A 26419-nucleotide genomic window follows, 5' to 3' on the forward strand; every position below is an offset into this window, starting at 1 on the left:
TATAATTTTTGATTTAATTGATAGATTATAGCTTATTTGATTTGATTTGATTGATTAATTTTATATAAAAATGATAAATTATTATTTTGTTTAAATAAAATATGAATAATATTATTTATAAATTTAATATAGTAATTTAAATTCAATGATTTGATTGATGTAAGATAAATATAAATGATTTGATTGATGTAAAAAAATTTAATAATTAGATAAATAATATGACACGCATAATTGAATAAAATAAATTATACATGTACTCATTATACTATACCAAACTTAAGGTATTAGTAGGATCCAATTATAACACGAGTAAAGTTATGTTTGTAATCTATCTAAACATAAAATGACTAAATTTTTTTTAACATATTTATTAAGAAAAAATTCTAAATAAAAATATTTGTTTTAAAAACTACACACCATGTTCAAGAAGCTGATTCGTCCACCTTCCATACACCGCCCTTTCTTTTGTTCTTTGATAATCTGCTTTTTAATTTAATTTTCAATTTCTTTAGGATAATTTTCAAATTAATATAAAAGCATTCCAAGAAGTTCCAGCATCACTATTAAGTAATTCTCTGTCCCTTTGCTATTTACAGGTAAAGGTTCGTTTAACCGGTACGTAATCAGATCAGTGCTAATCCTAATAAATCAACAAGAAACTGAAAACAGAAAAGGGATGGTGGCTGTAATTCACCAACATTCAAACGTCAAATTCTTAAATGGGTATATGCGCACTTTTTGAGGGGAAAAACAAGAAAACAGAGTGCAAAGCGCCCACTTTTACAGTCACCCGTCCCTGTCAAGGTTTCGCGCTTTGTTGTATGCGTATGTTTTGCATTTCTTTAGCAAAAGGAGCTCTTGTTAAGGCTCTTGACCCAGATCGTTGGCTTCTTGTTCTAGAATAACTCTCGCTTTCACGAAGTGTGTGACTTGTGTGTGTTCCTGGAGTCTGCAGTTCTTGGATTGTCTCGGCTTCAAGAGTTCTTGCGTTTGCATTTTAAGGATTTTGGTTTTTGCATTTCGGGATTTTGAACTCCGTGTCTTCTGTTATTGGGGTTATGGAGTGGTTTTCCTGAAGATTTTGTTGAAGAATCTGGCAGAAAAGGAAAAAAAGTAGGAAACTTTGAAGTGTAGGCCGGCCATAACTGATGACCGATGAGGCATAGGCTGTGTTTGAAGATTCGGATGTGGGTGGTTGTTTGTTTGTTGTTTTATTTTGCAGCGCCTTTGGTTTGTGGATACACCGACCCTCTTGATTGTATGCTCAGAAAATCTGTTCTTTTCTTTTTTTGGTTCAGTGTTCCAATTTTGATTTTCGCTACGCACTTTGTATCCACAGTCTATGCTGTAACGAGATTATATGCTTCTTTGGGCGTGCCAACTCCTGAACTGATCATCGTTCGATTAGACCCGTGCGGGCTTCCGAGTTGGGAAGGATTGGAGTGTGAAAATGGAAACATAATTGGGATGTAAGATTTCGTTTTATATTTAAATTTTTATGCTTGTGTATGATGTGGAACTGATTTGTGGATTGACTTTTGTACTCTCTGATTGATAGAACACTAAGTGGTGCGAATTTGGGAGGTAAACTCGATGATGATTTGGGGTTTTTTAACTCAATTAGACTACTGTGAGTTCATTTCCACTGGTTATTTCTTTTATTGCCTTATTCTTTGACCCGTTCTTTTGCCTTTACTTGCGAAGTCGTTGAAAGGAAATTCCGTTCTTTCACTTCATTGAACGGGCCATTATTGGTTATATGGAACCTCATGAAAGAATTTGTTCTTTCTCAAAAGCAGAGATCTAAGCAACAACCACATTGGAGGAAGTATACCAACTGATTTGCCCATCACTCTTAGAACCTTGTATGTTTCTTATCTCAAGTTTTTAACATTATGGATAAACTTTTGCCGATACTCTATTCTGAAACTCCTCATCTTCCCTCCCTAAAACCACAAACACTAGTAATCTTTCAGGTAATCAATTGGTTGGAACAATTCCGGATACTCTATCCTCGCTAAGCGAATTGACAAATTTGTAAGTTTTATTCCATAAAACTGTTGGTGAATGGTGGATTTTTACTTATTGTTAAGCTTTCAAAATTCTCAGTTCTCTAAGCGACAATCATTTGACTGGACCGATTCCAGATGTCTTTCAACAGCTCGATGGATTGGTTAACTTGTGAGTTCTCTGTATTAATGGACGTGGCAGATCCCACAAAATCTTCGAAGTCTATTTTTTTTTTTTTTTTACGTAATTCACTATGACGATGCAGGGATGTATCAGGAAATGGTCTCACAAATGAATTGCCTTACTCGATGGGAAATTTATCATCTCTTACCACACTGTGAGCAATTGCCTTGTGTTTGTTGAAAATTAGGCTACTTTCATTTTCCAACATTATCATCCCTTGTAATGAGCAATTGCATTTAGCTTACTTTTCTGCGGAAAAACCATAAATTTGCACAATCTGTAGAATTGCTCCTCCAACCTTGTGGTGAATTCAATTCAATTTGTGTTACATGCCTAGTATTTCATTATAATGAAAGTTAAAGTGGCCTATTGTGAAGCAAAAGATGGGTAATTTATATTTGTTTATGAAATTTCATGTAAAAGTAAATATTTGTTATTTGTAAGTTGAAATAATATACCATTGAATTTTGTTTTGGCTAAACACATGATACTCGAAAAACATATTACATAAGTGAAGTACAACAATACTTGGCTGATACATGTATTTGGTTTATTGCAGGCATTTACAAAACAATCAGCTTTCTGGAACACTTGATGTTCTTCAAAATCTTCATCTGAGAGACTTGTATGGTTCTTGGATATCTAATAAGCAATCACCTTTCTTTCATAAAGTGTTTATCTCTTTACTATTTGGGTTTTCTGATGCTGCTCAGGAACGTAGAAAATAATATGTTCTCTGGAACTATCCCTGAGAAATTGCTGACCATTCCCAATTTCAGGTAAAAGTAAAACTCTATATAAAATTCTTCTTTATTTAACTATTTCCTCTCTCTTGGATAATGAACCTCTAAATCTGTTACTGTAATCTTATTGCAAACCTTCAAAAAAATTTAAAACTTATTTCACATCTCATTTCGTGGTGCAGAAGAGATGGAAACCCTTTTGACACCACTATCTTACCATCTCCACCAGCCTCCCCTCCCTCATCATATTCCGATGTACTCTCTCCTCCTTCAGCTCCTGGAACTAAAGCAGATGGGCCATCAGCATCTCAGTTACTCGGGTCTAGAAGGAAAGAGAAGAAGAGTGGCATTACTTGGATTGGTATTGCAGGGTTGCTTGTGACTGCAATACTTGCCTCAGTGTTATGTCTGTTTATGTCTCGTCGTTGTAGACGAAGATTGAGTGAAAAAAATTCCAACAGGCGCAGTACGGGAATGGGCAATGTTCTCATGGGTACTCACACACAGGAGAAGTCTTTGAGAAAGCCTCTTAACGAAGTTCAGAAAGGTGATTCATTTTCTTAATGTTGTTTCATTCACGTCCCATTCCACAATCCATACAAGCAAGACTGTTTATAATGCCATTTTATTAAGAATTATTTTGCATCTATTTCCAATTCACAAAAATAATTAACCCATCCTATTAGAAGATGCTTTAAAATAGTGTTGCAAAGCCATGACACTTGTTTCATGATTCGAAATGGGATGGTGTATCAAGATTTTTGTTCTTTTCATTTTAGGATTATCGTTTCCTGTTTCACCTTAGTAACTTTAATATGCACAGTGGCAAAGGAAGTGGTTTCGCATCCAATTGTTGAAGATACTCTTAGAAATGACGTTGTCATGAAGCAAGGAATGGATCATAACACAAGTACCACAAGATTGGATGAGAAAGGGCTTTCCCTTGAGGCCCCTCCCATGGCATCCATTCCTTCTGAAAGGATTGTTGCAGATCCAATAATTACTCATTTAACCCCTAGAGAAAATGCTTCTGAGATTATAGACTTTTCCAAGTTATTCACAGTAGCATCTCTTCAACAGTACACTACTAGCTTTGCTCCAGAAAGTCTTATCGGGGAAGGCACGCTGGGCTCGGTTTACAGAGCCCAGCTTCCTGATGGAAAGGTAAATAGTTTGGATTTAGTGGACATCTTGCTAAATGAGAAGGTTCTTGTGCCTGTTGTGAATAAAATGATAGTTATTTATTTATTTTTTTTAAATTTTATGTAAAGATTAAAAATGCTACTTTGCGTTTTAACAAGAAACAAAACATTGTGAGAATATTACCATGTTGAAAAGATCTTGATATGTCATGCTGTAGGTGTTCTCCATTGACTTCATCTTGATATAGTTTGTGAAATCCAACAAAAAGGACTGCATCGTGACCATGGCCCCCACCAATCCAACTCAATACGTTGGTGGTGCGTGTGTAGGCTGGGGGGAGGGGGAGCTGCAGAGCACCTGATATACTAACATCTGTTTTAATTGTACCTTAACATAATCTAATTTCTTGGTGGAGCTGTTGTTTTCACCTCTTGTTTCTACAAAGGGATAGTACTTCTTTATTGTCCCTTAAATTTTCGTTTCTTGTTCCTAACGTGTTCTGGATAGTAACATGGTCAGTAAAATGTCTTTTCACGAGGTCACTCGTCTGATTCTCCAGGTTCTAGTGGTCAAGAAACTAGACAAAGCTGCTACAGGGAGACTGAATGATCGGCAATTCCTCGAGCTGGTGTCAAGCATCTCCAAACTTCACCATGCAAATATAGTTGAGCTTGTAGGTTACTGCCTTGAGCATGGACAACGGCTTCTTGTCTACAATTATTGCAGTGATGGTATGCTTAATGAGGCACTATCATTGGATGATGAGATCAATAAGAAGCTTTCGTGGAATGCTCGCATGCATTTGGCACTTCAAGCTGCAAAAGCCCTTGAGTAAGTTTCAGGGCAAATCATATCAGCAGCTCCTGTAGAAATAAAAAAAATGCAAAAAACCTCGTGTGTATAATTAATTGCATTTTTAAACATAGTGTTTTTGAATAACCAGTCTAAAACCCCTTACGAATGGGGTAAATGTGCTTGAGATTTTTTTGTTTAAAAAAAAATAAAAAATTACACAAGGGTTGAAAGAGATTGATTTTTAAAAAATGGAGGATGTGGTAGCTTATTAATATTTTTAGGGGGTTTTATACTCTTTTAAACTTTTCACTGGGGCCTGATGCATTTAGTCCCGTAAGTTTCATCGAGAAAGTCACTAAAAAAATGAAAAGGAGCGATTTTGAGAAGTTTGAAGTTTATAGTTTGATAAATGCTAGAAGCCTCCGGAGCGCTGAACCTTTCTGGCCATTTCTTGAACTGCTAATTTTAAGGTCTCATTCCCCTTGTTTTTTTGGGAAGATATTTGCACGAGGTGTGTCAACCACCAATTGTTCACGGGAACTTTACATCTGCTAATGTGTTGCTCGATGATGATCTTTCCATACGAGTTTCTGACTGTGGTTTGGCTCCATTGCTACCATCCAACTTTTTCACTCAGGTATATACTCTATTTAGACACTTATAATCTTATAGTTTGTGAAAATTGGATATGCACAGAAAAAGAAAAGGTGAATCTGAATAATCACCTTCAAATATCAAGGTTGGAATTGCACTGACTCGTAACTTTGATAAATATTTTGATTAGTTGCAAGGTTCGGGTTATGGGGCACCAGAACTTGAGTTGGGAAACTATTCTTGGCAGAGTGACGTGTACAGCTTTGGTGTTGTAATGTTAGAGCTTCTTTCCGGGCGAAAAGCTAATGACAAGTTAGTAGATCTTTTGCCAGAACACAATTCAAAAGACGTAAATGTGGATGTTTGAAAAGTCTAACATGTACTCTCAAAAACAGGTCGCGTCCACGAGGAGAGCAATATTTGGTTAGATGGGCATTTTCACAGCTTCATGATATAGATGCATTATCAAGAATGGTTGATCCTTCTTTAGCTGGTGCTTATCTGACCAAGTCTCTATCTCGGCTTGCTGATATAGTATCTCTGTGTATTCAGGTGACTCGATTCTTTATCCTTACCCAACTTTTATCAAACATGTTGTCAATTGAACGGCCTGTTAAATTTATTCAAAGGTTATCTTCCCTAATCCCGGTATAGATATGGACATGGACATCTGATGCATTTAATCTTTGAATTGTTAAAATAAAAGAGAAACCGTATGTTTTTAAATCCTCTGTTTCTTTCTGCTGCACAGCCTCAACCAGAATTCAGGCCACCGATGTCTGAGATTGTACAGAAGCTCTTGCACATGATACAGAGAGATCTCTGAGGGCACGTCTAGATCAAGTCTTTAGCTCTTCTTTCAACCATGAGATGATTGATATGGGTCTAGTCTCTAGTTTTCCTTTTTTTTTAAAAATAAAAAATCGTATGACTGTGGGGATCCACAGTCGTTCTACGTTGCGTTCGGGATAAACTCCCGGACTAATGTAATAGCCCGCAAACAATCCTAGTTTGTGGGTGTGACGGATTTGGTTACTTTTTTAATTTTTTATTTTATAATAGTCTTTGGCTTGTGTTTTATAATTATGTTAGGAAGTATAATGAATTGAAGCTATTTGCATATTGTTTACATTTTTATATTTGATTTGAGTAGCAGTTGAAATTTTAGTTGGTTCGGACTTTGGAACTTGCGTTCAAGCTTGAAAAGTAACTTTAATTTGGTTTGAGTCGACGGCTTGACACAATATGCAGATGCCTCGTGTGTGCTCTGGCTATAGCCGTCATTATTCATTTATTCTTCTTTTCTTTCAACCACCTCTATTCTTTTTTTTTTTTCTTTTTTTTTTTTATAAAGAAAATCAATGCATTACTACAGCAGGTCTTGATTCACAATATTATTGACACAAGATAGAATTTTTCCAAACGTTGTTTTACATTTGGTGAAATCACAAAAACTTCAAAGACAAAGGGATGAGACACTCGGTTCGCGATCTCTTTTCGCAATCTCTTCGTATGTTGAACGGAAATTAAAGTAGCCGATTCCAGTAATGCTTGAATCTTCATCTATCACTCCATTTGTATCCAAATCCTCGACTGCACCATTGATGGTTTCGATGAAAATTGTAAAGAATGTGAAAAAGCACAATATCATTTAAGTCTCAAGCGAAATTCCATATCATGTCTAATGGTCAAAATTAAGCAAATATGAATTCATAGGTGAATTCAATTGCAATGTTTGTATAACTACTACCAAAGAAAAATAATTTAATGAGACTTTGATAAATTCCTCAATTACAATGTTGTTTGTATTATTTTGTCTCTGATGACGTGTAGTTCATTTGGCATAAAGATCCCAAATGTGGGATAAATTCTCGAGTTCGAGACTCAATTATGACAAAAAAAAATCTCCTCCCTCGACTCCAAAAAAAAAAAAAAATTACTTTGTCGCTAACAGTGGTGAGTAGTTTTTTTAAAATTATTCGTGTGGATTGATTGAACTAAATTTGCCCAATGATATTAAATTTATTTATTTAAGTTGGAGACGTAAACGGATCGGAAATGGTGCTAGGATCCTGTCCATGTTGCTTTGAGGACATGGTGCTCGAAGGACAATCGTACGACTCAGATCTTTATAAATTTTGAAAATATTATTGTTCGAGGACATCAACTTTCTTATCCATTTTACCCTCTTTTCATATTTTTTTCTTAACTAGTAAAAAGCACGTGCGACGCACGTGAGTACACATAATTTATTTATAATTTGTGAGTCATATAATTTTGTCATTTTATTTATAATTTGAACATTTTGCTTTTGGTAGAAAATTACATTTTACATTGCTCATGAATTCAAAAATATTTATTTTAACCAATAAAAAATGAGTAATATTAAGTTTATATAATTATTAAGTTTGTATAATTATTATTTAACATTTTGTCTTCATATCTATCTATACAAAAATTTCAAAGTTCCAAAAAATATTTTTTAATTCTATTTTTTTAAAAATTATTATCGGAAGTTTTAATTTTTTGTTTTTATATTTTGAAATTATTTACAAAAAAATTTCTTTTAACTGTTTTGTTTGAAAAAATACTCGTTATATTGTTCATAGATATGAAAAATATTTATTTTTAGCCAATTAAAAAATGAGTAATCAGACTGATATATAATTATTAAGTTTGTTATTTGTATAACCTCTTCATATCTATACAAAAATATATAAGACTCATAAATATATATCCGTCTTTAATATAACATGTTTTTAAAATTACTATGACAAATTTTAATTTTTTGTTTTTCTCTTTTCAAAACTGATTTCCTTACAAAATTATTTCCTTTTATTTTAGTTATTTAATTAATTAATTAAATGAAAACAAATCCCACCCATTTTGTTTTTCTCTTTCCAAAACTGATTTCGTTACAAAACTATTTCCTTTTATTTTATTTATTTAATCAATTAATTAAATGAAAAAAATCCCACCCAAATTAGAGCATGAAATTATTAAAAATTATTTTAGGCTTATTATATTGTAACATTTTTTGATTCATTTATTTTAATCAACCAACTATTACTCAGTAATGAATGCATTTAGTTAATGTGTAATAATTAACAAGCCATGTATTTTGTATTTATTTATATAAAAAATTATACATTTACTTTTATATCCTAGCTAATAATTGATTTTTACATTTATATCCTTATTATATTCACTTTTATATAAAATTGTGTAGAATAAAAGGGCAAAATTGTAAATTCACAATTGTAAAACTTTGTTCTTTTATTCACATATAATTATTAAGTTTGCATAATTATTCTTTAACATTTTGTTCTTCATATCTATCTATACAAAAATATCAAGGCCTCAAAAAAATATATTTTTTAATTTTTTTTTTAAATTACTATGGGAAGTTTTAACTTTTTGTTATTATCTTAGAAAATTTTGTCATTTCATTCATAATTTGAACATTTTGCTTTTGGTAGAAAATTACATTTTACATTGCTCATGAATTCAAAAATATTTATTTTAACCAATAAAAAGTGAGTAATATTAAGTTTATATAATTATTAAGTTTGTATAATTATTACTTAACATTTTGTCTTTACATCTATCTATACAAAAATTTTAAAGTTTCAAAAAATATTTTTTAATTCTATTTTTTAAAAAATTATTATCGGAAGTTTTAATTTTTTGTTTTTATATTTTGAAATTATTTACAAAAATATTTCTTTTAACTGTTTTGTTTGAAAAAATACTCGTTATATTGTTCATAGATATGAAAAATATTTATTTTTAGTCAATTAAAAAATAAGTAATCAGACTGATATATAATTATTAAATTTGTTATTTGTATAACCTCTTCATATCTATACAAAAATATATAAGACTCATAAATATATAATCGTTTATAATTTTTAATTATAACATATTTTTAAAATTATTATGACAAGTTTTATTTTTTTGTTTTTCTCTTTTCAAAACTGATTTCTTTACAAAATTATTTTCTTTTATTTTAGTTATTTAATTAATTAAATAAATAAAAACAAATCCCACCCATTTTGTTTTTCTCTTTCCAAAACTGATTTCGTCACAAAAATATTTTCTTTTATTTTATTTATTTAATCAATTAATTAAATGAAAAAAATCCCACCCAAATTAGAGCATGAAATTATTAAAAATTATTTTAGGCTTATTATATTGTAACATCTTTTTGATTCATTTATTTTAATCAACCAACTATTACTCAGTAATGAATGCATTTAGTTAATGTGTAATAATTAACAAGCCATGTTTTTTGTATTTATTTATATAAAAATTTATACATTTACTTTTATGTCTTAGCTAATAATTGATTTTTACATTTATATCCTTATTTGTATTCACTTTTACATAAAATTGTATAGAATAAAAGGGCAAAGTTGTAAATTCACAATTGTAAAACTTTGCCCTTTTATTCACCTCTTCATATCTATACAAAAATATATAAGACTCATAAATATATAACCGTCTTTAATTTTTAATTATAACATGTTTTTAAAATTATTATGACAAGTTTTAATTTTTTGTTTTCTCTTTTCAAAACTGATTTCTTTACAAAATTATTTCCTTTTATTTTACTTATTTAATTAATTAATTAAATGAAAACAAATCCCACCCATTTTGTTTTTCTCTTTCCAAAACTGATTTCATAACAAAAATATTTTCTTTTATTTTATTTATTTAATCAATTAATTAAATGAAAAAAATCCCACCCAAATTATAACATGAAATTTTTAAAAATTATTTTAGGCTTATTATATTGTAACATCTTTTTGATTCATTTATTTTAATCAATCAATTATTACTCAGTAATGAATGCCTTTAGTTAATGTGTAATAATTAACAAGCCATATATTTTGTATTTATTTATATAAAAATTTATACATTTACTTTTATGTCCTAACTAATAATTGATTTTTACATTTATATCCTTATTTATATTCACTTTTACATAAAATTATGTAGAATAAAAGGGGAAAGTTGTAAATTCACAATTGTAAAACTTTGCCCTTTTATTCACACTTTTAGATAGGTAATAGATTTATATTCACTTTTACATAAAATTGTGTAGAATAAAAGGACAAAGTTGTAAATTCACAATTGTAAAATTTTGACCTTTTATTCACACTTTTAGATAGGTAATAGATAGATAATAGATAATATATAATTCTTACACATCAATCTTTACTCTCACAACATTTTAATTACTCAGTCATGATCCCCGATCCATAACCTCCCCACTATCCTACTAATGAAACAACCCTAACTCTATAATTATTAAATAAATAAATATGCGAATATTTTTTTTATATATATATATACTTACTAATTAAAATATGTACATATATGCCCATACATATATGCACAGAATAAAAAGATTTAAAATAAATAAATAAATAAATAACTTAAATAAAAATTGCATTCTTTAAATAAAATAAATATCTGAGTCAAACATTTAATTAAAAATACTGCATAAGAAAAATGATTAAAGTTTGCATGCACTGACAATATTCAATAAAATATTCAAAACTCACAACCACTGAAAAAAATAATATAAAATGTGTAACGCGCTGACATAATCAAAAACATGCAATGTGACTCAGACATCTATCACGGTCACGGGGTCACTGCATGTCCGCTCATATGTCCTCGCCGCCGGTAGGAGCTACATCCTCCTCTACGAACTCACCTGCACCATACCAGTGTAGTGAGCCTAGAGGCCCAACATGCTAACATAACAAGTGTTTAAAATAATTTAAAACAATTAAATACTAATACATACATATACATGAATGAGCATGCTTAAGAATATCATGGCATAAACATAACTTAAATTAACTTAAATAACATAGACATACATAATACATAACATTGTTGAGCAAGGTAATTTTCTAACATCGCATGGTTGTATCCGTAGTGTAACCTTAAATCATACATTAAATACTGATCAGCGTGGAAACCAACGTACGTGGCGGTGACGAATCACCTCTTAAATTGGCAGTAAACTGCCCTTCAATAGTTCACATATGGGGACGAATCCCCCTTAAATTGTCACACTACTTCAACTTCCAACATAAAATATTTTATTATTGCTCAACCTTAACATTTAATTATGCATAAAATTATTTCATGAATGCATGTACTTAATTAAAATGTGTGTCCTTCATATATATTTAATTTAATTTCTTACTAACATATAAATATTAAAATAACTTCAATGCATAAAAATAATTAAATATATAATCAGGACACATGCAAATTTCTCATGGATTGTCCTGGACTGCTGGCCCTAACACTCAAGCCCATTTACTTAAATCTGGCCCATTAACATACTTAAGCCCAATAACATTGTTCTAAGCCCAATTAAAATAATTTAAAGCCCATAAAACATTCTAGGCCCAATAACAACTTAAACTGGCCCAATGGGCCCAAAAACCCAAAGACTGGCCCAATAACTTTTATGGGCTCAAAAGCCCATAAAATTAATGGACTAACTTAATTAAAATTTTAAAAACCCAAATAAAATTATTTGGGAGTCCAAATAATTTTATTTCTAATTAATTGGCCCAAAAACCCATTAATTCATAAAATATTTTAAAAATAAAAAGACTCGAGCCCGGCCCACCAAACCCAGACCCGAACCCACTTAACCCGACCCACTACCCTACTGACCCGACCCGGACCACACCTAAAACCCTAAACCCGATCCCCCCTACCCGATCTTCCCTCGGCCGTGAGCAGCAGGCCTTCATGACCTGCTGCCGGCCAGCTCCGGCCACCCCTGGCCGGAGCGCCGCCGCCCAGACGTAGCCCACGTCTGGGCGGTGCTAACCTGCCATGGCTCAGCCCGAGCCACGGTCCCTACCTCCAGCCCGAAGACTTCTTCCATGGAACCCTAAACTGTACCCCCTTGGACCATCATCGCATCAGTTGGCTTCCTGGGCTCGTTTGGCTCGAACCACTCGAGCCACTCGAGTCCAGACCACCCCTACACGACCTCAAGACCCCTGGCCAGCAGCTGAACACCCCCATGGCACCCAAAACGTGAGCATGATACACAAAAGCATGAACAAGGCGCATACATTCATCCAAGTTCGATTCTTTTCTGAAAAATTCTAAAAAAAAATTGATGCTCATGCACACACACACACATAACACTGATATAGTACAAAAATAAAAATAAAAAAAAAAAGAAGAATCATGCCTTTCACCGGAAATGAAGAGAAAAACGAGCGTGAGACGATTCCGGGACGACGGGACGGCGACAACCGACTTGGACCTTCAAAACCGAGGCTATGGTGACTTCTTTTGGGTCTGCTCGATGAAGAAGATGATGGAGAAGGGGGTGTGGCGGCTAGGTTGAAGGGAGAGAGATTGAGCGTGAGTAGGGGGGTTTTGGCCGATGGATTGGGTAGTCTAGGATATTAATTTTTTGAAAAATATAATCTAGGAGATAATAGTATAATTAAAAAGGTTTCCTAAGTTTTTAAAATATAGATAACTTAAATAATATAACACAAATCCCGAAATTACAAATTTAGGGAATCTTAAAAATAATTAACATTAAAATGGCTAAATTTGGATAAAAATGGACTTCTAAAATTATATAAAATTAAATACTAAAAATATTGAGGAAATAAAACTAAAAATAATATTTTAGGGCTCTAAAAAGGCTCGTGAAATTAATTGGCTAGAAAGTTGTCATCTCGTCCGTCCACGGTCCCGTCTACGCGATAAAATAATTAAAATACTAAAAATCATAAAAATCACTAATTATGGGTTAAATGCTTAAAAAAATAAATTAAATCATGCGTAAATAATTCACATAATTATTTAACCAATAAATCTAAAATTTAAATAATTAAATATCCTAATTATGCATGCGGATTTACGTATTTAAAATACCGGGTATTACAACTAAATTCCCCACTTATTTCATGTTTAAAAATAAGTTTTATTTTACACAAGGCACACGCATTTTTACTAGTCATAATAATTTTTTTTCTTGAAATTGAACAAATCAATTTCATTAATAATAAATTCCCAAAAATTTAAAATTAATAAACTAAATTGTTAATACGAGATTTGTGACAACATATTGTTGTGGTTGTTCTGCTCCAACTCCGGCGCCTGTTGTTTCTTTCGCTACCCATCGGCGCTGGGTGATACGCATATCACACTCTCAAGGCCAGGTATGCTCGGGCTCATCCTTATGCTTTGTAGGGCAATGTTCTGTTTCCAAGTAAACTGATTTCACGGGTTGAGGTTTTTCCTTTCTTCTTCTTCTTCTTTTTTTTTTTTTTTTTTTTGAAAAAAAAGTAGGCATCCGATTGTAGAAGGAATCAAGATTTAACTTTTTTTTAAGTTAGCACCTTGTTTCTGTATCTATTCATTGCAATTGACTAGCGTGAGTTTATGATGTTGTCTATGTTTGCGACATCAGTAGTAAGAACTATGGTTCTGAAGTTTTTAAAATTTTGAGAGGTTTGCTGTTGGTTAAATTCCCGGTAAATCACTTGTCCAACGAGATTGTAACGAGTTCTGTGATCTTTATGTCAAATTCTCTAGCTGGGTTTGATTTTATAGTTCTAAGGGAATTTCTTTCACGAATTGGTTTCTGTTTTCATCGAAGATGAATTGCTTCATGTTGAGGATGTTTCCTTTTAAAATTTATGTTTGAATTACGATGATGACAGGTTGAGAGCACAAGATTTGAGTGTTTTCTTTTCTCGCAATAAAATCGTGAGAAGACACTTTTATTATGGACCATCCACGGTTGTCCTCTGGAGTAGGTGAGGACAATATTGGGATTCCTGATGATTTGCGGTGTAAAAGGTCCGATGGGAAACAATGGAGATGCACCGCCATGTCCATGCCTGATAAGACTGTTTGCGAAAAGCATTACATCCAGGCAAAGAAGAGGGCAGCAAATTCTGCAATGCGTGCAAGTATGAAGAAGACTAAGAGGAAATTTACGGGTGAAAGTGATGTCTACTTGGAAAGCAAGAGTGATGAAATGGATCTACCGCTCAGTGCACAATTTGGGGACTATTCTGGCTCGGCGTCTGGGACGAAGAAAAAGGATAAATTACCGAAAGGACAGGTTAATTATTCACCTGAAATGCCCTCAGGAAGGAGCTTTTCAGCTCGAAGTTCTCTAAGGTCAACCGATGACCTTGACGGATCAGAGTATGAGGAGAGTCGAAGGTCTTGTAGAACACCACCAACATCTGCCGTTGATTCATCCAGAAGCAGATCACAAAAGACATTTGAGGTTAGTCCTAAAATGGTGAGTGGTGTGTTTTATTCTATGCAAAATCAAATTATTCCTCTTTCTGTGTTTCTGTAGTTCCTGTGCTACCTTCCAAAACTTTCTGGAACTTGGTTGGAAGTTTATTTTTTCATCGTTTTGAGGTTGTGGCTGAGGTTTAGAGACAATTACCTACAAAAGTTTTTCAGTTCATAGTACTAGTTTCTCAAGTAGAATGCTTCTTTGTCATTGTAAATTCCACTGAGGGCACTTTTCATATCAGGAGACTTCTGATGGAAGCTTGGAATCTTCTGATGATACTAGGGGACAACCTTGCCATCAATGTCGTCGCGATGACAGGGAAATGATTTGGTGCCTTAAATGTGATAGAAGAGGATATTGTGACAGTTGTATCTCTACTTGGTGAGACAAATATAATTTTCAAAGGATTTGTTCTTGTTTCCTCCCTACATGTGACCCATCATTTGTCAGGTATGCTGGCATCCCAGCGGAGGAGATTCAAAGGGTTTGTCCTGCATGTCGTGGTACATGCAGTTGTAGGGTTTGCTTACGAGGGGATAATCTAATTAAGGTTTTATTTTTTCCCTAAGCAGTTTGTTCTTAGGATCGATAATAATTTGCAACTTGTTTCAAGATGTATTATGAATTCCTTACAAATGTGTTTATGATGTTCTGGGAAGACAAGGATACGCGAGATACCAGCCAAAGAAAAATTGCAGTACCTCTACAGTCTTTTATCTGCTGTACTTCCGATAGTGAAGCAGATCCATTCTGAACAGTGTTCTGAGGTAGAGACGGAAAAAAGACTTCGAGGTATGTTGCATTTGCACTTTAGTCGTATATTGAGGCTGATCCGTGGATGAAATCTTCCATGACGGGAATTAATATTATTTTTTTATCATTATTGCAGGAAACGAAATAGACCTTGTGAGGACTAAAATAAATGCTGATGAGCAAATGTGTTGGTAAGTGTATAAACATTCATGTTCTGTTTGCGTCTGTTTCCCTATTGTACTGAATATGTTTTATTCTTCCATCAGTTTTTTATTCTCCCTAATGAGTGGGGAATGCTAATGGCATCTTTATGATCCCTAATGTGTTCACTCCTTTTTGTATGCTTATGTTGAGCCGAATAAATTTATTTTGATTTAACAAAATATGATCTGTAAGCTTTTGAACACCTCTCCTTTTCAGTAATTCCTGCAGGATGCCCATCGTTGATTATCATCGACATTGCACAAAGTGCTCATATGATATGTGCCTTAACTGCTGCAAAGATATGAGAAAAGCATCAAACCCATCAGTAAAGGTGGAAATGAAACAGATCACCGGTGAAAGTAATGATCGAGTTGAAGTAATGATGTCTGAGCACATAAAGTTATCGGATATGAAGTTAAATTTGTTTAGAAGATATCCTGATTGGAAAGCTAATGCTGATGGCAGCATTTCATGCCCTAAAAAGGAATACGGGGGGTGTGGATCTGACCTTTTAACTTTGAAGCGCATATTTAAGATGAATTGGGTCGCAAAACTTGTAAAAAATGTTGAAGAAATGGTAAGTGGTTGCAAGGTTTGTAATTCTGATAGCCTGGAGAAAACTGGATTTGAACCAAGGCTATGCCAGGATGCTAATAAAGAGAAAGATGATAACCTTCTGTATCATCCATCTTCACAAGATGTTAAAAATGGAGGGCTTGGAGACTTTAGAATGCACTGGAACAAGGGGAAACCTGTTATCATTAAGGAGATTTGTGGTACATCTGCAATGTCCATCTGGGATCCCATGGTCATATGGAATGGAATTAAGGAGATGAACGAAGAGAAAACTAAAGCTGCCGACAAAGTTGTGAAAGCTGTTGATTACTTTGGCTTGACTGAGGTATATTGGAATTAATTTACTTAATTTGTTGGTATCTAGGTTTGTGCTTAATCTTTTATCCTTTACAAATCATGCTGCTCTATCGTTTTCCTTCGTGTTATTATACTTGGATACTTGGCTTCTCTCTAAAACATGCATGTTATTTGCTATGCGAATTACAGATTGATATTGAACTTGGGGAGTTTATGAAAGGATATTTTGATGGTAGAATTAATGAAAATGGTCGGCCACAGTTATTAAAATTGAAGGATTGGCCTTGTCCGAGTGCTTCAGAAGAGTTTTTGTTGTGCCATAGATCTGAATTCATCAATCAACTCCCCTTGCTCGAGTTCATCCATTCCAAGTGGGGTCTCTTAAATGTTGCTGCAAAATTGCCTCATTATTCCTTGCAGAACGACGTGGGTCCAAAGATATTTATTACTTATGGGATACACGAAGAGATTGGTCGGGGTGATTCGACAGATAATCTTCGTCTTACTATGCGTGACATGGTGAGAGAAAAATCTCTTATCTTTGCAATCTTTTTACTTATAGTGTTGTATAATTGTGTGATTTTCTTGTTCTGCACTAATTTTTCGGCCCACCGGACATCTCCTTGAGTCAAGGACTTAAGGCTAAAGGATGAGAATAGTGGATGGAAGGACCGTGGTGATAGCTTTCTTTGTTTTGCCCTCAACCTCATCTAAAATTCTCACCAAGGAATTCATCATACCTTGTCTTTTCTTCAGTGTCTTTTAATGTACTTGCACATCCAACTGCCATGCCATAGATATTTAGAGGACTTACCTCTTCATTTCTGTGATCAGGTATTCCTTTTGGTTCATACTAGTGAAGTGGAGTTACAAGGTATGCCTACTAAGATTGATAGGACACAAAAGTCTGGGGGAATATCTGCTGAAGAACAATCACGTAGTAGCCCTGAAATTCACTCAAAATCATTACCTAGTGGAGAGGATGATCCTGTCACAACCGTTCATCCAAATGATACGGTGAACAGGGATGGTGACGAAACAAACAAAAGTTATCTTGACAAAGAGACGACCATCAATTATGCTGAGAACAGAGCTGGAGAGAACATTTCTCACAAATCTCAAGTTGGAGCTTTATGGGATGTGTTCCACCGAAAGGATGTGCCCCTACTGAATGAGTATATAAGAAATCACTGGAAGGAACTTGGGAGGGCAGACAGTATCTTTGATGATAATGTGAATTTTTGTTGGTTTAGCAACATAAAGTTGATCCCTTACAAAGATCATATGATTGCCTGTTGCTAATGTACTCTTTTATTTCAGGTATCCCAGTCTCTTTATGATGGGGTGATATATTTGAATAGGCATCACATAAGACAGCTGAAAGAAGAATTCGGTAGGTGGCCAAGTTTTTTGTAATTATACTTGTTTGCCTGTCGCAGACTTTACAGTTGCTTGGGTAACTGGTTTTTTGCTATGTTTACAGTCGTACCAAACATTCTTGTTTTGAATTCTTCATCACTGACAGTTTTACTCCACAATGGGGAATATTTTGCATGTCAAAGACGTATTGCTAGTTTTCTACTATAGAAATATGTATTCTTCTAGTGAATTAGTTTCTCTTTTCACAGAAGTGGAGCCTTGGTCATTTGAACATCATATAGGTGAAGCTATCTTCATCCCTGCTGGATGTCCTTTCCAAGCAAGGCATATTCAGGTGAGTTGCAGATTTCAACCCTCTGTTAGCACGATGGCCAGCTATTTATGTTTATTCAGACTGAAAAGATATCAATCACATTAGTCCCAATGGTTCTCATCTTATTCTATTCTTGAGATGTGATACACTAATACTTGAGTGACCTGGAACTTTGTCGCCTTCAATATTTCCTCAACATATATATTTTTTGAAGGAGCCTTATATCGATATCTGTCTCTGGCCTGCCTGGTTCTTTAACTAACATAATATTTTTGATCCACTTTGATCCGTAGTAGCATTTTAGCATGGATTTAGGTAGAAAAGTTTTGGGGGATTCTGTTGTGTATATCACCAGGGGAGCAACTTTTACATAAATCTGATTGTTTAGGCACTTTTTTTCATAATAAAGATTTCCTTTATTGGAACATGAACTATGAAAGGTTATGTAAACTTAGCATGTTTAACTCGTGCAATCTCCAGTCGTCAGTTCAGTTGGGCCTCGATTTTCTCTCTCCTGAAAGTCTACCAGAGGCTGTAAAATTGTCTGAAGAAATTCGAGGTCTTCCAAATGACCATGAAGCAAAACTTCAAATATTGGAGGTCAGGCATATTCACTTTTTCGTCACCTCCTATCCCATGGGCCACCCATTTGTCTTCCTCAATCGTTTTTGGAAGTAATCTGAACCATATATGCATTTCAGGTGGGAAAAATATCATTATACGCAGCAAGTTCAGCCATCAGAGAAGTTCAGAAGATAGTTCTCGATCCAAAGTAAGCATTCCTTGAGATGCAACCTTCTTGTCATTCTAAACCACAAAGCTAGAAACTGCAGTAATGGATTGATTGGTTAATGGGGGCTTTGTTTCTGTGTATTTTTGCTGCAGACTCGGCCCTGAACTTTGTTTTGAGGATCCTAATCTAACCGCGTTAGTGTCAAAACATTTGGAAAGCATGGTTAAACAGAGGCAGGTCACTTGTGCTTGACAACTTTTAAGATGTATATATGGTGTGGGTGGAAACATTTCACAAGTTTTAGTATTAGACAAATCTGTGTGAATGTATTGTCTTGTTTTCTCTTGGCAAAACTGTAGCTATCTGATTTTTGCAATTTTTCAATGTTTATTTTAGTCGGTGAACATGGTTCTTTGGATATAATAATTGTTGCTTATATATACAGATGTTCATTTTCTGATTAAAAGGATTCATTCATTCTCTTGGTTTTTGCATATTTCCAATCCTTTTATTTTTTTGCAGTACCAACTTTTGGTGGACGAAGCCAAAATTGGTCGTCATATTTGAATCTAATCCCCTTTAGAATAAATTAAAGAGAAGAAACACATTTCAAATGGAGTTTCGCAAGGCATCAATTAAAATACACTGATCCAAGTATCCAACTCAAAAATTGGAGCGTAACCATTTAAATATGAAATTAAAACGAAAATCTTGGATGTCATGTAATGAAACAAAAGCGTTGTTAAGCTCTACTATAATCAACATGATAAATCTAAGAACCTAAAATCAACTAACAAGTAAAATAATAATAATAAAAATTAAAAAAATCATTTCGAGCGCAAATAGGTTAAAATTCAATGATACCAAATTAACCAATATATAGTCAAATTAAAAACATTTACACTGGTGAATTTTCATATTTTAGAACATGAAATTCTATGGTGCCAAAATGCATAGAAATAGAATGGACCATCATATTCGGTTGAGTAGATGCTATCCGCAGGGTAGTGCTCTGCGGGTGACGTGACGACTCATGATTGGTTAAAATCAGTGGATCCCATGTGAAACCTACTAATTTTGACAAATCATAAAGTTACACATTCCCACGTGTACTAAACCATCATATTCATCTCAATCAAATCTCTTGCCTTCGATTCATAAAACAAGAAAACAGGAATTATTATTAATTTTTTAAAAAAGGAAAAAAATGCTTACATCTCTCAACATGATTACACGTGTATCTACAGCAGGTGCGCCTGTATATCAGTTGCCAAAACAAAATTATGGATAGACATTCATGCAGAAAGCCCACCATAACAATCTTTATCTGCAAAATTTGATCGCGGGTTCTTCCATATTCCCTTTGCTTATGCTTCAAAATGTTGGCCGTTTTCCAGAGCACAATCGGCAACCTTCCAAAAGAATTGAGCCTTCCGTGTGTCGGAAGAAACAACTGTTTGAACTGCTCCCCGCAAGAAATTGCAGAAACCTTTCGTTCTTGGAGATCTGATGCCACTTTCTACAATCTTTCTAATGGAAACTTCTTGGCTTTGTCGCATGAGCTTGAAAATCCTGTACAACCCAGGTGTGAAAATGAAACCTTTTCGACATAATTGGCAAGCTACATTTGGAGCTCATTTTAGTTACCTTTTCTTTACAGATCAATTGTGGTGATAGATGAGATATCCTGCCTGTTTTGTGGGTCGTTGTTCAACACTTGTGATTTGAGACGACATTACGGGCTTTCGAGACAAGCTACGGAAGCCGTGGTTATAGTGGAAGCCTACAAAGTATTGCGGGATCGTGCTCCCTATCCAGCCGATCAAGTTGTAAAGCAGCTCCATGGAAGTTTTGCTTTCATTCTCTTTGATTCCAAAGACTCCACTCTTTTTCTTGCCAGGGTACGTATAATATATATGTGTCAGTCTTCAAATGTTTGAGAATTGAGATCAGCAACCAAAAATCACAAGTATTCAAATGATATTGTATGGCCAACTTTAATTTTTTGCAGGATGGCGATGGACGCATGCAATTTCATTGGGGAACTGCATCGGATGGATCCTTAGTATGTACTGACGACCCAAATCTCATCTCTGTTGCCTGTGGAAATTGCTACTCTCCCTTCCCTCCAGGTAAAATTTGGTGCTTTCTTCTTTTATGTTTAAAAATGGGCGTGGAAATCTACATTTACGGATTTACGAAATGTTTCAGGCTGTATCTTCATAAACAAGAGCGGGCTAATGAGTTTTGATCATCCACTCCATAAGGTGGTAGGTATCCCTCAAGTAGATCATAATGGAAATATCAATGCTGTCTTTTTTCAAGTAGACCTCTTTACCAGACTCCCCAGCATCCCTCGAACCGGCAGCGCAACGAATTGGGCTGGTGCCGCTGTCTTTGAAGGCCAGTAATCACGGTTTTCTTTCTCAATTCACGCTAGTGAATCCGAATCACGTGACCAGCTCGAGCACACAACCTGTAGAGTAATTGGGGTGTTTCCTTTTCTTGAAAAGATTTTGTACAATCAGTAGTACTTCACTGGTATTTGACTAACTAATAAAGCCAATGGGTCTAAACTCTAAAGTATCGTATTTAAATGATTACTTCCGATTTTGAATCGTGATGATTTTTGTTCTATTCTGTAGTTTGTGCCTCGGTACAACTTGAGTTTTGATATCAGGGAAACTAATGAACAAAGGTCGAAATCGAAGCCAAAATTATCATTTCAGTGAAGTTGTCCATTGTACAAGACTACTTAAATATAATCTCTTCGACAAACAATGACACAGAAAAGTCCCAAAATTTTATACAAATCTATACATACGTGAATATATTATATGGTCATGAAGCTCAAAACAAGACAAGACACGCGAGGATGCAGCAGAACAGAAAAATGGTAACCCTGTTCAAAGATTTATCAGCCTGTATCTCTTGACTTCTTGACCGCGGCGTGTTGGCCCCAACAAAATGATATGAGTTTGGGTACGTATACAAACTTTGCGAATTGCCAAATACTCTTGCATAGACCATCTCCCCAAACATGCCCACCGTGTCAGAATAAACGGTCGACGAAGAATCTGTTGTATTCTGCTCATTCTGATGAAGATTATGCGACGGGAGGTGCTGTATACCGCTGGCCGATGGCCTGGGAGGGATGGTGTTGGCTTCTTGTTCAGGTTTGGAAAAAGATAGTCCCCTGCCGTATAAAGGGATCATCGTTTTCTCAGAAATTTCGGCCTTGCAAACGGGGCATTGGGGGAGCTCCTTCGAGGATGCGGTCTGGGAATTAAACCATTTGTATATGCAGGGCCAACAGTAGAGGTGGCCACAGAGAGTTACTACTGGATCACGAGCAAAATCCAAGCATATGCTGCAATCGAAACAGGCAGAAATGTTTTCTGGCCTCCATTCTTGCACAAAGTACTGCTGATACGCCATTAGCTGAGTTTTCGTAGTTCTTTACAGCTTTGAATCCTTCAAACCCTGCAAAAAAACGAGTCGTTTTGGTGAGAAACTTCAAGATTTCAACTTCGCACGAAATTTATACGCGGAAAATTGATTTATTAGAATAAAAATGATTCTCAAAGGCGATAAAAATGACATCGTATACAAAGAAACCTTTTTTTTGAAATACTGAATCATCAATAACATTACTTCTTCCTTCCATGGTAAATGAATGGAAATTTTCTTCCATAATCCCGAACAAGTATCCATACATTATTTACACGTTCAGCGTGATTTGTATCCGATCTAACCCCAGAGAAACCCATTTTCTACACAGACCTAATTGATCCAGAACATAGCAGTAATCTCCTCCCCCAACAATATTTTGCAGCAAAAGAATTTGACTAACTATTGCACACGCAGACTCCTTCAGTTCAAACTTCAAACTACAGATCGTCACTAAAACTCTCCCAAAAAAATCACCCAAGCAACAAAAAAGTTGATAAAGCCCAGAAATGTTTTTGACAAATTTACATTAAAAAAAAAAAAAAAAACCACCCAAGAACACAATCGACTGCTTATACAAACCAACCAAGATGGAAAAAAACAAGCGATAATTCCGATCACTAAAAGTAAAGATTGACAAAAAGATGGAGAAGAATTTGAAAAATCAGAAATAATCAGTCACAAGAAAGAGTTGGGAGATGGGATTGGTACCTGAAAGAGTGAAGCGCAAAGGTTGATGGTAGAGAATTTGTTGGATGAAAGGTGGATCCTCTCACATCCTTAAATATCAAAATAAATGTGTATTAATTCATTAATAATTAATTATTTATCATTTTATTTAAAACGTTTCCAAACACGACAAGCAGAAAAACTACGAATGTAAATGAATAGCTCTAAATCAGTAGGGATGCAAATGAGATGAAGAGTTCGTGAATAGTTTGGGTTTCGACTCGTTAAAAGCTCGTTCGAGTTCGTTTAATGAGGCTCGTTAAGGCAAACGAACCAAGCTCGAGCTTTACAATATTCGGCTCGTTAACTCGTGAACATGCTCGTTAACAAGCTCGAAAGTCATCTCTTAGACAAAAAAATAATAGTATTGATATTTAATTTATAAATTTACACTTTACTTATAAAAAATATTGAAAAATCTATAAAAATTAATTTAATAAAATAAAATTACAAATTTTAATAATAATATTATATTATTTTCAAATATATAATTTAGTTTTTTATTAATTTAATGAATATTTAAATTTATAATTTAAATCTATTAAGCTCGTTTAGGCTCGAATAAGCTCGTGAACCATGAATATATTCGTTAAATAAGCTCGGGCTCGGCTCGTTTATAAATGAACCAAACTTGAACATTCAAAAGCTCGGCTCGGCTCGTTTACATCCCTATAAATCAGGTCTCGCATTGAACCCGACCCTGAGGTACGGGTTAAGATCCAGTCATGCGGGTCCACATACGGCTCCGGAGTAGGTCCCTGATTTGGCCGAATTCGCCCAAACTCATCCCGCCAAAAATATATATTAAATATAAATATAAAATATATATGTGTATATATTAATAATATATATTTATATTATTTATATTACATAATCAATATTTTATCTTTAATTTGAGTTTATAATATTTGTATATTTAAATAATTTTATTATATTATGATATTTTTAATATGAAAATATATTTTTATGATTTTTATTTTGTTATTAATTTTTAATTAAATAAAAATGATATATTTTAATTTATAATAATATTTTTTAATCCTAAATATTATTAATATAAATTTGAAAAATAAATTTAAGGGAGTTGATATTTACACTCTATTTTGTGTTATTAAAACTCTACTTGTGAGTAAATTGAACATATATTTTACACATGAAGTGGAGTGTGGATAATACAAAATGAAGTGTAAATATCAACTCCCTAAATTTAATGATGGTTTGTTAATTTTTTAATTTATTTAAATTTTTTATTTAATAAAATTTAAATTATATTTAATTTGACGAATCTAACGGGTCTAACCCAGATTGAACTCATCGGATCCACAGAGAGGCCGGGGCATGCATGGGGTTTGCCCAAATCCGTCCCGAACCCGCCCCATTGTCATCCCTATAGAAAACTTATTACTCCTATATTCGCAGCCAACAACATGAGTAGAAAATCATTGTATATATGTATATATTACGATCCAAAACACTGATGAGTTCATGTTGTCCTTCGGGTAGCCTACTCGAAGGATAGATGGACAGTGACTGATCAATTGCAGATCAATTGATTTGATCTACAAATTGATCTGCCACTATTGATACTGTCCATCTGCCAGCATCGACTGATCCCCAAAACACGGGTCTTTCTATGCTGAGATACGAATATTATCCTGTCAGCCTGCATCAATGGACCTGAGTCTCTTGTATATCAAATCATTTGATGTGCAAGAAACCCGGGTTCGTTAGATTGACCTTCGGGTAGTGCCCCGAAGGACAGCATAGATCCGGTTCCAAAACACACGCAATTAGTGTTTTGAAAAAAAAAACACACACACACACACAAACACACACGATTTACATAACAAATCAGTTTTTTTTTAATTATTTAAAATTTTACAGAATACAACTTTAATATATGTAAATATCAATTAATTTAGTTGTGTCTAGGATGCTTTAAGAACTTGAAAATATAATATAGAAAATTATCACGATTTAGCATGTTTCAAGTGGAGATGTGCAACGGTGGTTCGGTTCTATTTTGATAAATTTGGACTTGTAAACGAAAATAAACCATTTAATTTCGGTTTAGTTCCACTCCATTTTCTTCTATTACGATTTGACTTATTATTTAAAAAATATAATCAATTAATTTGTACATTTTAGAATAAAATCGTATTAAAAAATTGAACATTGTTTTAAAATATCAAAAATACCAAATATTTGTTTTACCGTAAAAAAAACCCCAAAGATTTAATGATTAAATAAAACTAAAAATTTAAAAGTAAGAATATATTAGCTTGCAAACTATGATATCCAATTATCATACCAGATAACACATTGTGTAACGGACTCATATGAGAAGAATTGGTAAATGAAACCGAATGCGTAATCATTAACAAAACAATTACTTACTCCACCAACTTAAAGACAATTAATGTAAGTAGTAAATGATTAATCTATTTACGTCTTTTGTTACACATAGTTATAAACCACAATAAACCATTGTTTTCAGCTTATATGTTTTTATTCTACATACGTATTTCGATATTTTTTAGAAATGCTATTATCGCATGAAAACAAAAATGAACCACGAAATCAACATGGGCCGGCTTTGGAGAAAAAAAATTGCTTCTAGATGGTTGATTCAATTGAGAGAAGGAAATAGTGCCAAAGTTGTTCTAGAAAAAAGAAGCAATAATGGTGGCAATGTGGCAGATGCGACCGACAAAGTAAAACACATTAATGGACTCCCCGTCACGCCAAGAAATTTGAAGTTTCCACTTTTCTCCTTATTCTTCGTCGTTCATGTATCGACCATTTCTCGATTTACACGTGTCATCTTTGCGCATGACTCACGCTAATCTTCTTATCTTTTCGATTATATTATTATTATTATTATTATTATTATTAACTAACAAAATAAACAAATACTGAGTTTTCAATCTAATCATCTCGTGAATAGGTAAAACGTTAGTTCTCTTTTGTTGAATCATTACAATTACCAGCAAAAGAGAAGTTTTTTTTTTTTATATAAATAAAACATGAAGTGAGTTGAAGGTTCTTAATCGGACCGTAGATAGAAAGAGATAATTATTGAATAAAATATTTTGGTGTTTTTAAAAATAATTATTATTATAAACTCATCTTTTATATGATAGGCTAAATGTAGTTTATATGTATATATATGTAATTAAGTGTATTTA

At 33.8% G+C, this 26419-nt stretch overlaps 4 protein-coding genes across 9 annotated transcripts; 3 read left to right on the top strand and 1 right to left on the bottom strand.

The window, feature by feature from the left end:
• The first annotated feature begins 476 nt into the window (after positions 1-476).
• LOC140879372 (protein STRUBBELIG-RECEPTOR FAMILY 3-like) lies at positions 477-6618 on the top strand. 2 transcript variants are annotated; one of them, XM_073283069.1, is made up of 16 exons: positions 477-1187; positions 1299-1469; positions 1559-1630; positions 1800-1865; positions 1966-2037; positions 2110-2181; positions 2276-2347; positions 2753-2818; positions 2907-2972; positions 3119-3483; positions 3760-4100; positions 4639-4910; positions 5373-5511; positions 5659-5780; positions 5864-6020; positions 6220-6618. In XM_073283069.1, the coding sequence occupies exons 1-16, from the start codon at positions 1156-1158 to the stop codon at positions 6292-6294; spliced, it is 2160 nt and encodes a 719-aa protein (XP_073139170.1). In that variant the 5' UTR covers positions 477-1155; the 3' UTR covers positions 6295-6618. The 2 variants fall into 2 exon arrangements, with proteins under 2 accessions (XP_073139170.1, XP_073139164.1); XM_073283063.1 differs by having other exon boundaries at positions 479-1258; positions 1340-1469.
• A 6965-nt stretch (positions 6619-13583) lies between these two features.
• LOC140880108 (E3 ubiquitin-protein ligase JMJ24) lies at positions 13584-19524 on the top strand. Of its 3 annotated transcripts, none has more exons than XM_073284227.1 (14): positions 13584-13696; positions 14201-14793; positions 15038-15177; positions 15247-15346; positions 15456-15588; positions 15686-15740; positions 15970-16654; positions 16816-17145; positions 17461-17859; positions 17947-18019; positions 18255-18340; positions 18800-18919; positions 19021-19091; positions 19205-19524. In XM_073284227.1, the coding sequence occupies exons 2-14, from the start codon at positions 14266-14268 to the stop codon at positions 19302-19304; spliced, it is 2820 nt and encodes a 939-aa protein (XP_073140328.1). In that variant the 5' UTR covers positions 13584-13696; positions 14201-14265; the 3' UTR covers positions 19305-19524. The 3 variants fall into 3 exon arrangements, with proteins under 3 accessions (XP_073140328.1, XP_073140337.1, XP_073140345.1); XM_073284236.1 differs by having other exon boundaries at positions 14201-14778; XM_073284244.1 differs by having other exon boundaries at positions 14201-14778; positions 15041-15177.
• Positions 19525-20431: 907 nt separating this feature from the next.
• LOC140863069 (stem-specific protein TSJT1-like) lies at positions 20432-21565 on the top strand. The gene is made up of 4 exons (XM_073266242.1): positions 20432-20637; positions 20713-20953; positions 21064-21184; positions 21264-21565. Exons 1-4 carry the CDS (start codon positions 20432-20434, stop codon positions 21461-21463), a joined length of 768 nt encoding a protein of 255 aa, XP_073122343.1. The 3' UTR covers positions 21464-21565.
• A 189-nt stretch (positions 21566-21754) lies between these two features.
• LOC140875214 (E3 ubiquitin-protein ligase RMA1H1-like) lies at positions 21755-23291 on the bottom strand. Of its 3 annotated transcripts, none has more exons than XM_073278819.1 (3): positions 23214-23240; positions 22836-22963; positions 21755-22535 (listed from the first exon to the last, which is right to left on the bottom strand). In XM_073278819.1, exon 3 carries the CDS (start codon positions 22488-22490, stop codon positions 21903-21905), a length of 588 nt encoding a protein of 195 aa, XP_073134920.1. In that variant the 5' UTR covers positions 22491-22535; positions 22836-22963; positions 23214-23240; the 3' UTR covers positions 21755-21902. The 3 variants fall into 3 exon arrangements, with proteins under 3 accessions (XP_073134920.1, XP_073134918.1, XP_073134919.1); XM_073278817.1 differs by having other exon boundaries at positions 22769-22963; XM_073278818.1 differs by lacking the exon at positions 22836-22963 and having other exon boundaries at positions 23214-23291.
• Between the last annotated feature and the right edge of the window lie 3128 nt (positions 23292-26419).

This window comes from Henckelia pumila, chromosome 1 (genome assembly GCF_033568475.1).
Source record: "Henckelia pumila isolate YLH828 chromosome 1, ASM3356847v2, whole genome shotgun sequence".
In the NCBI taxonomy this organism is placed as follows: Eukaryota; Viridiplantae; Streptophyta; class Magnoliopsida; order Lamiales; family Gesneriaceae; genus Henckelia; species Henckelia pumila.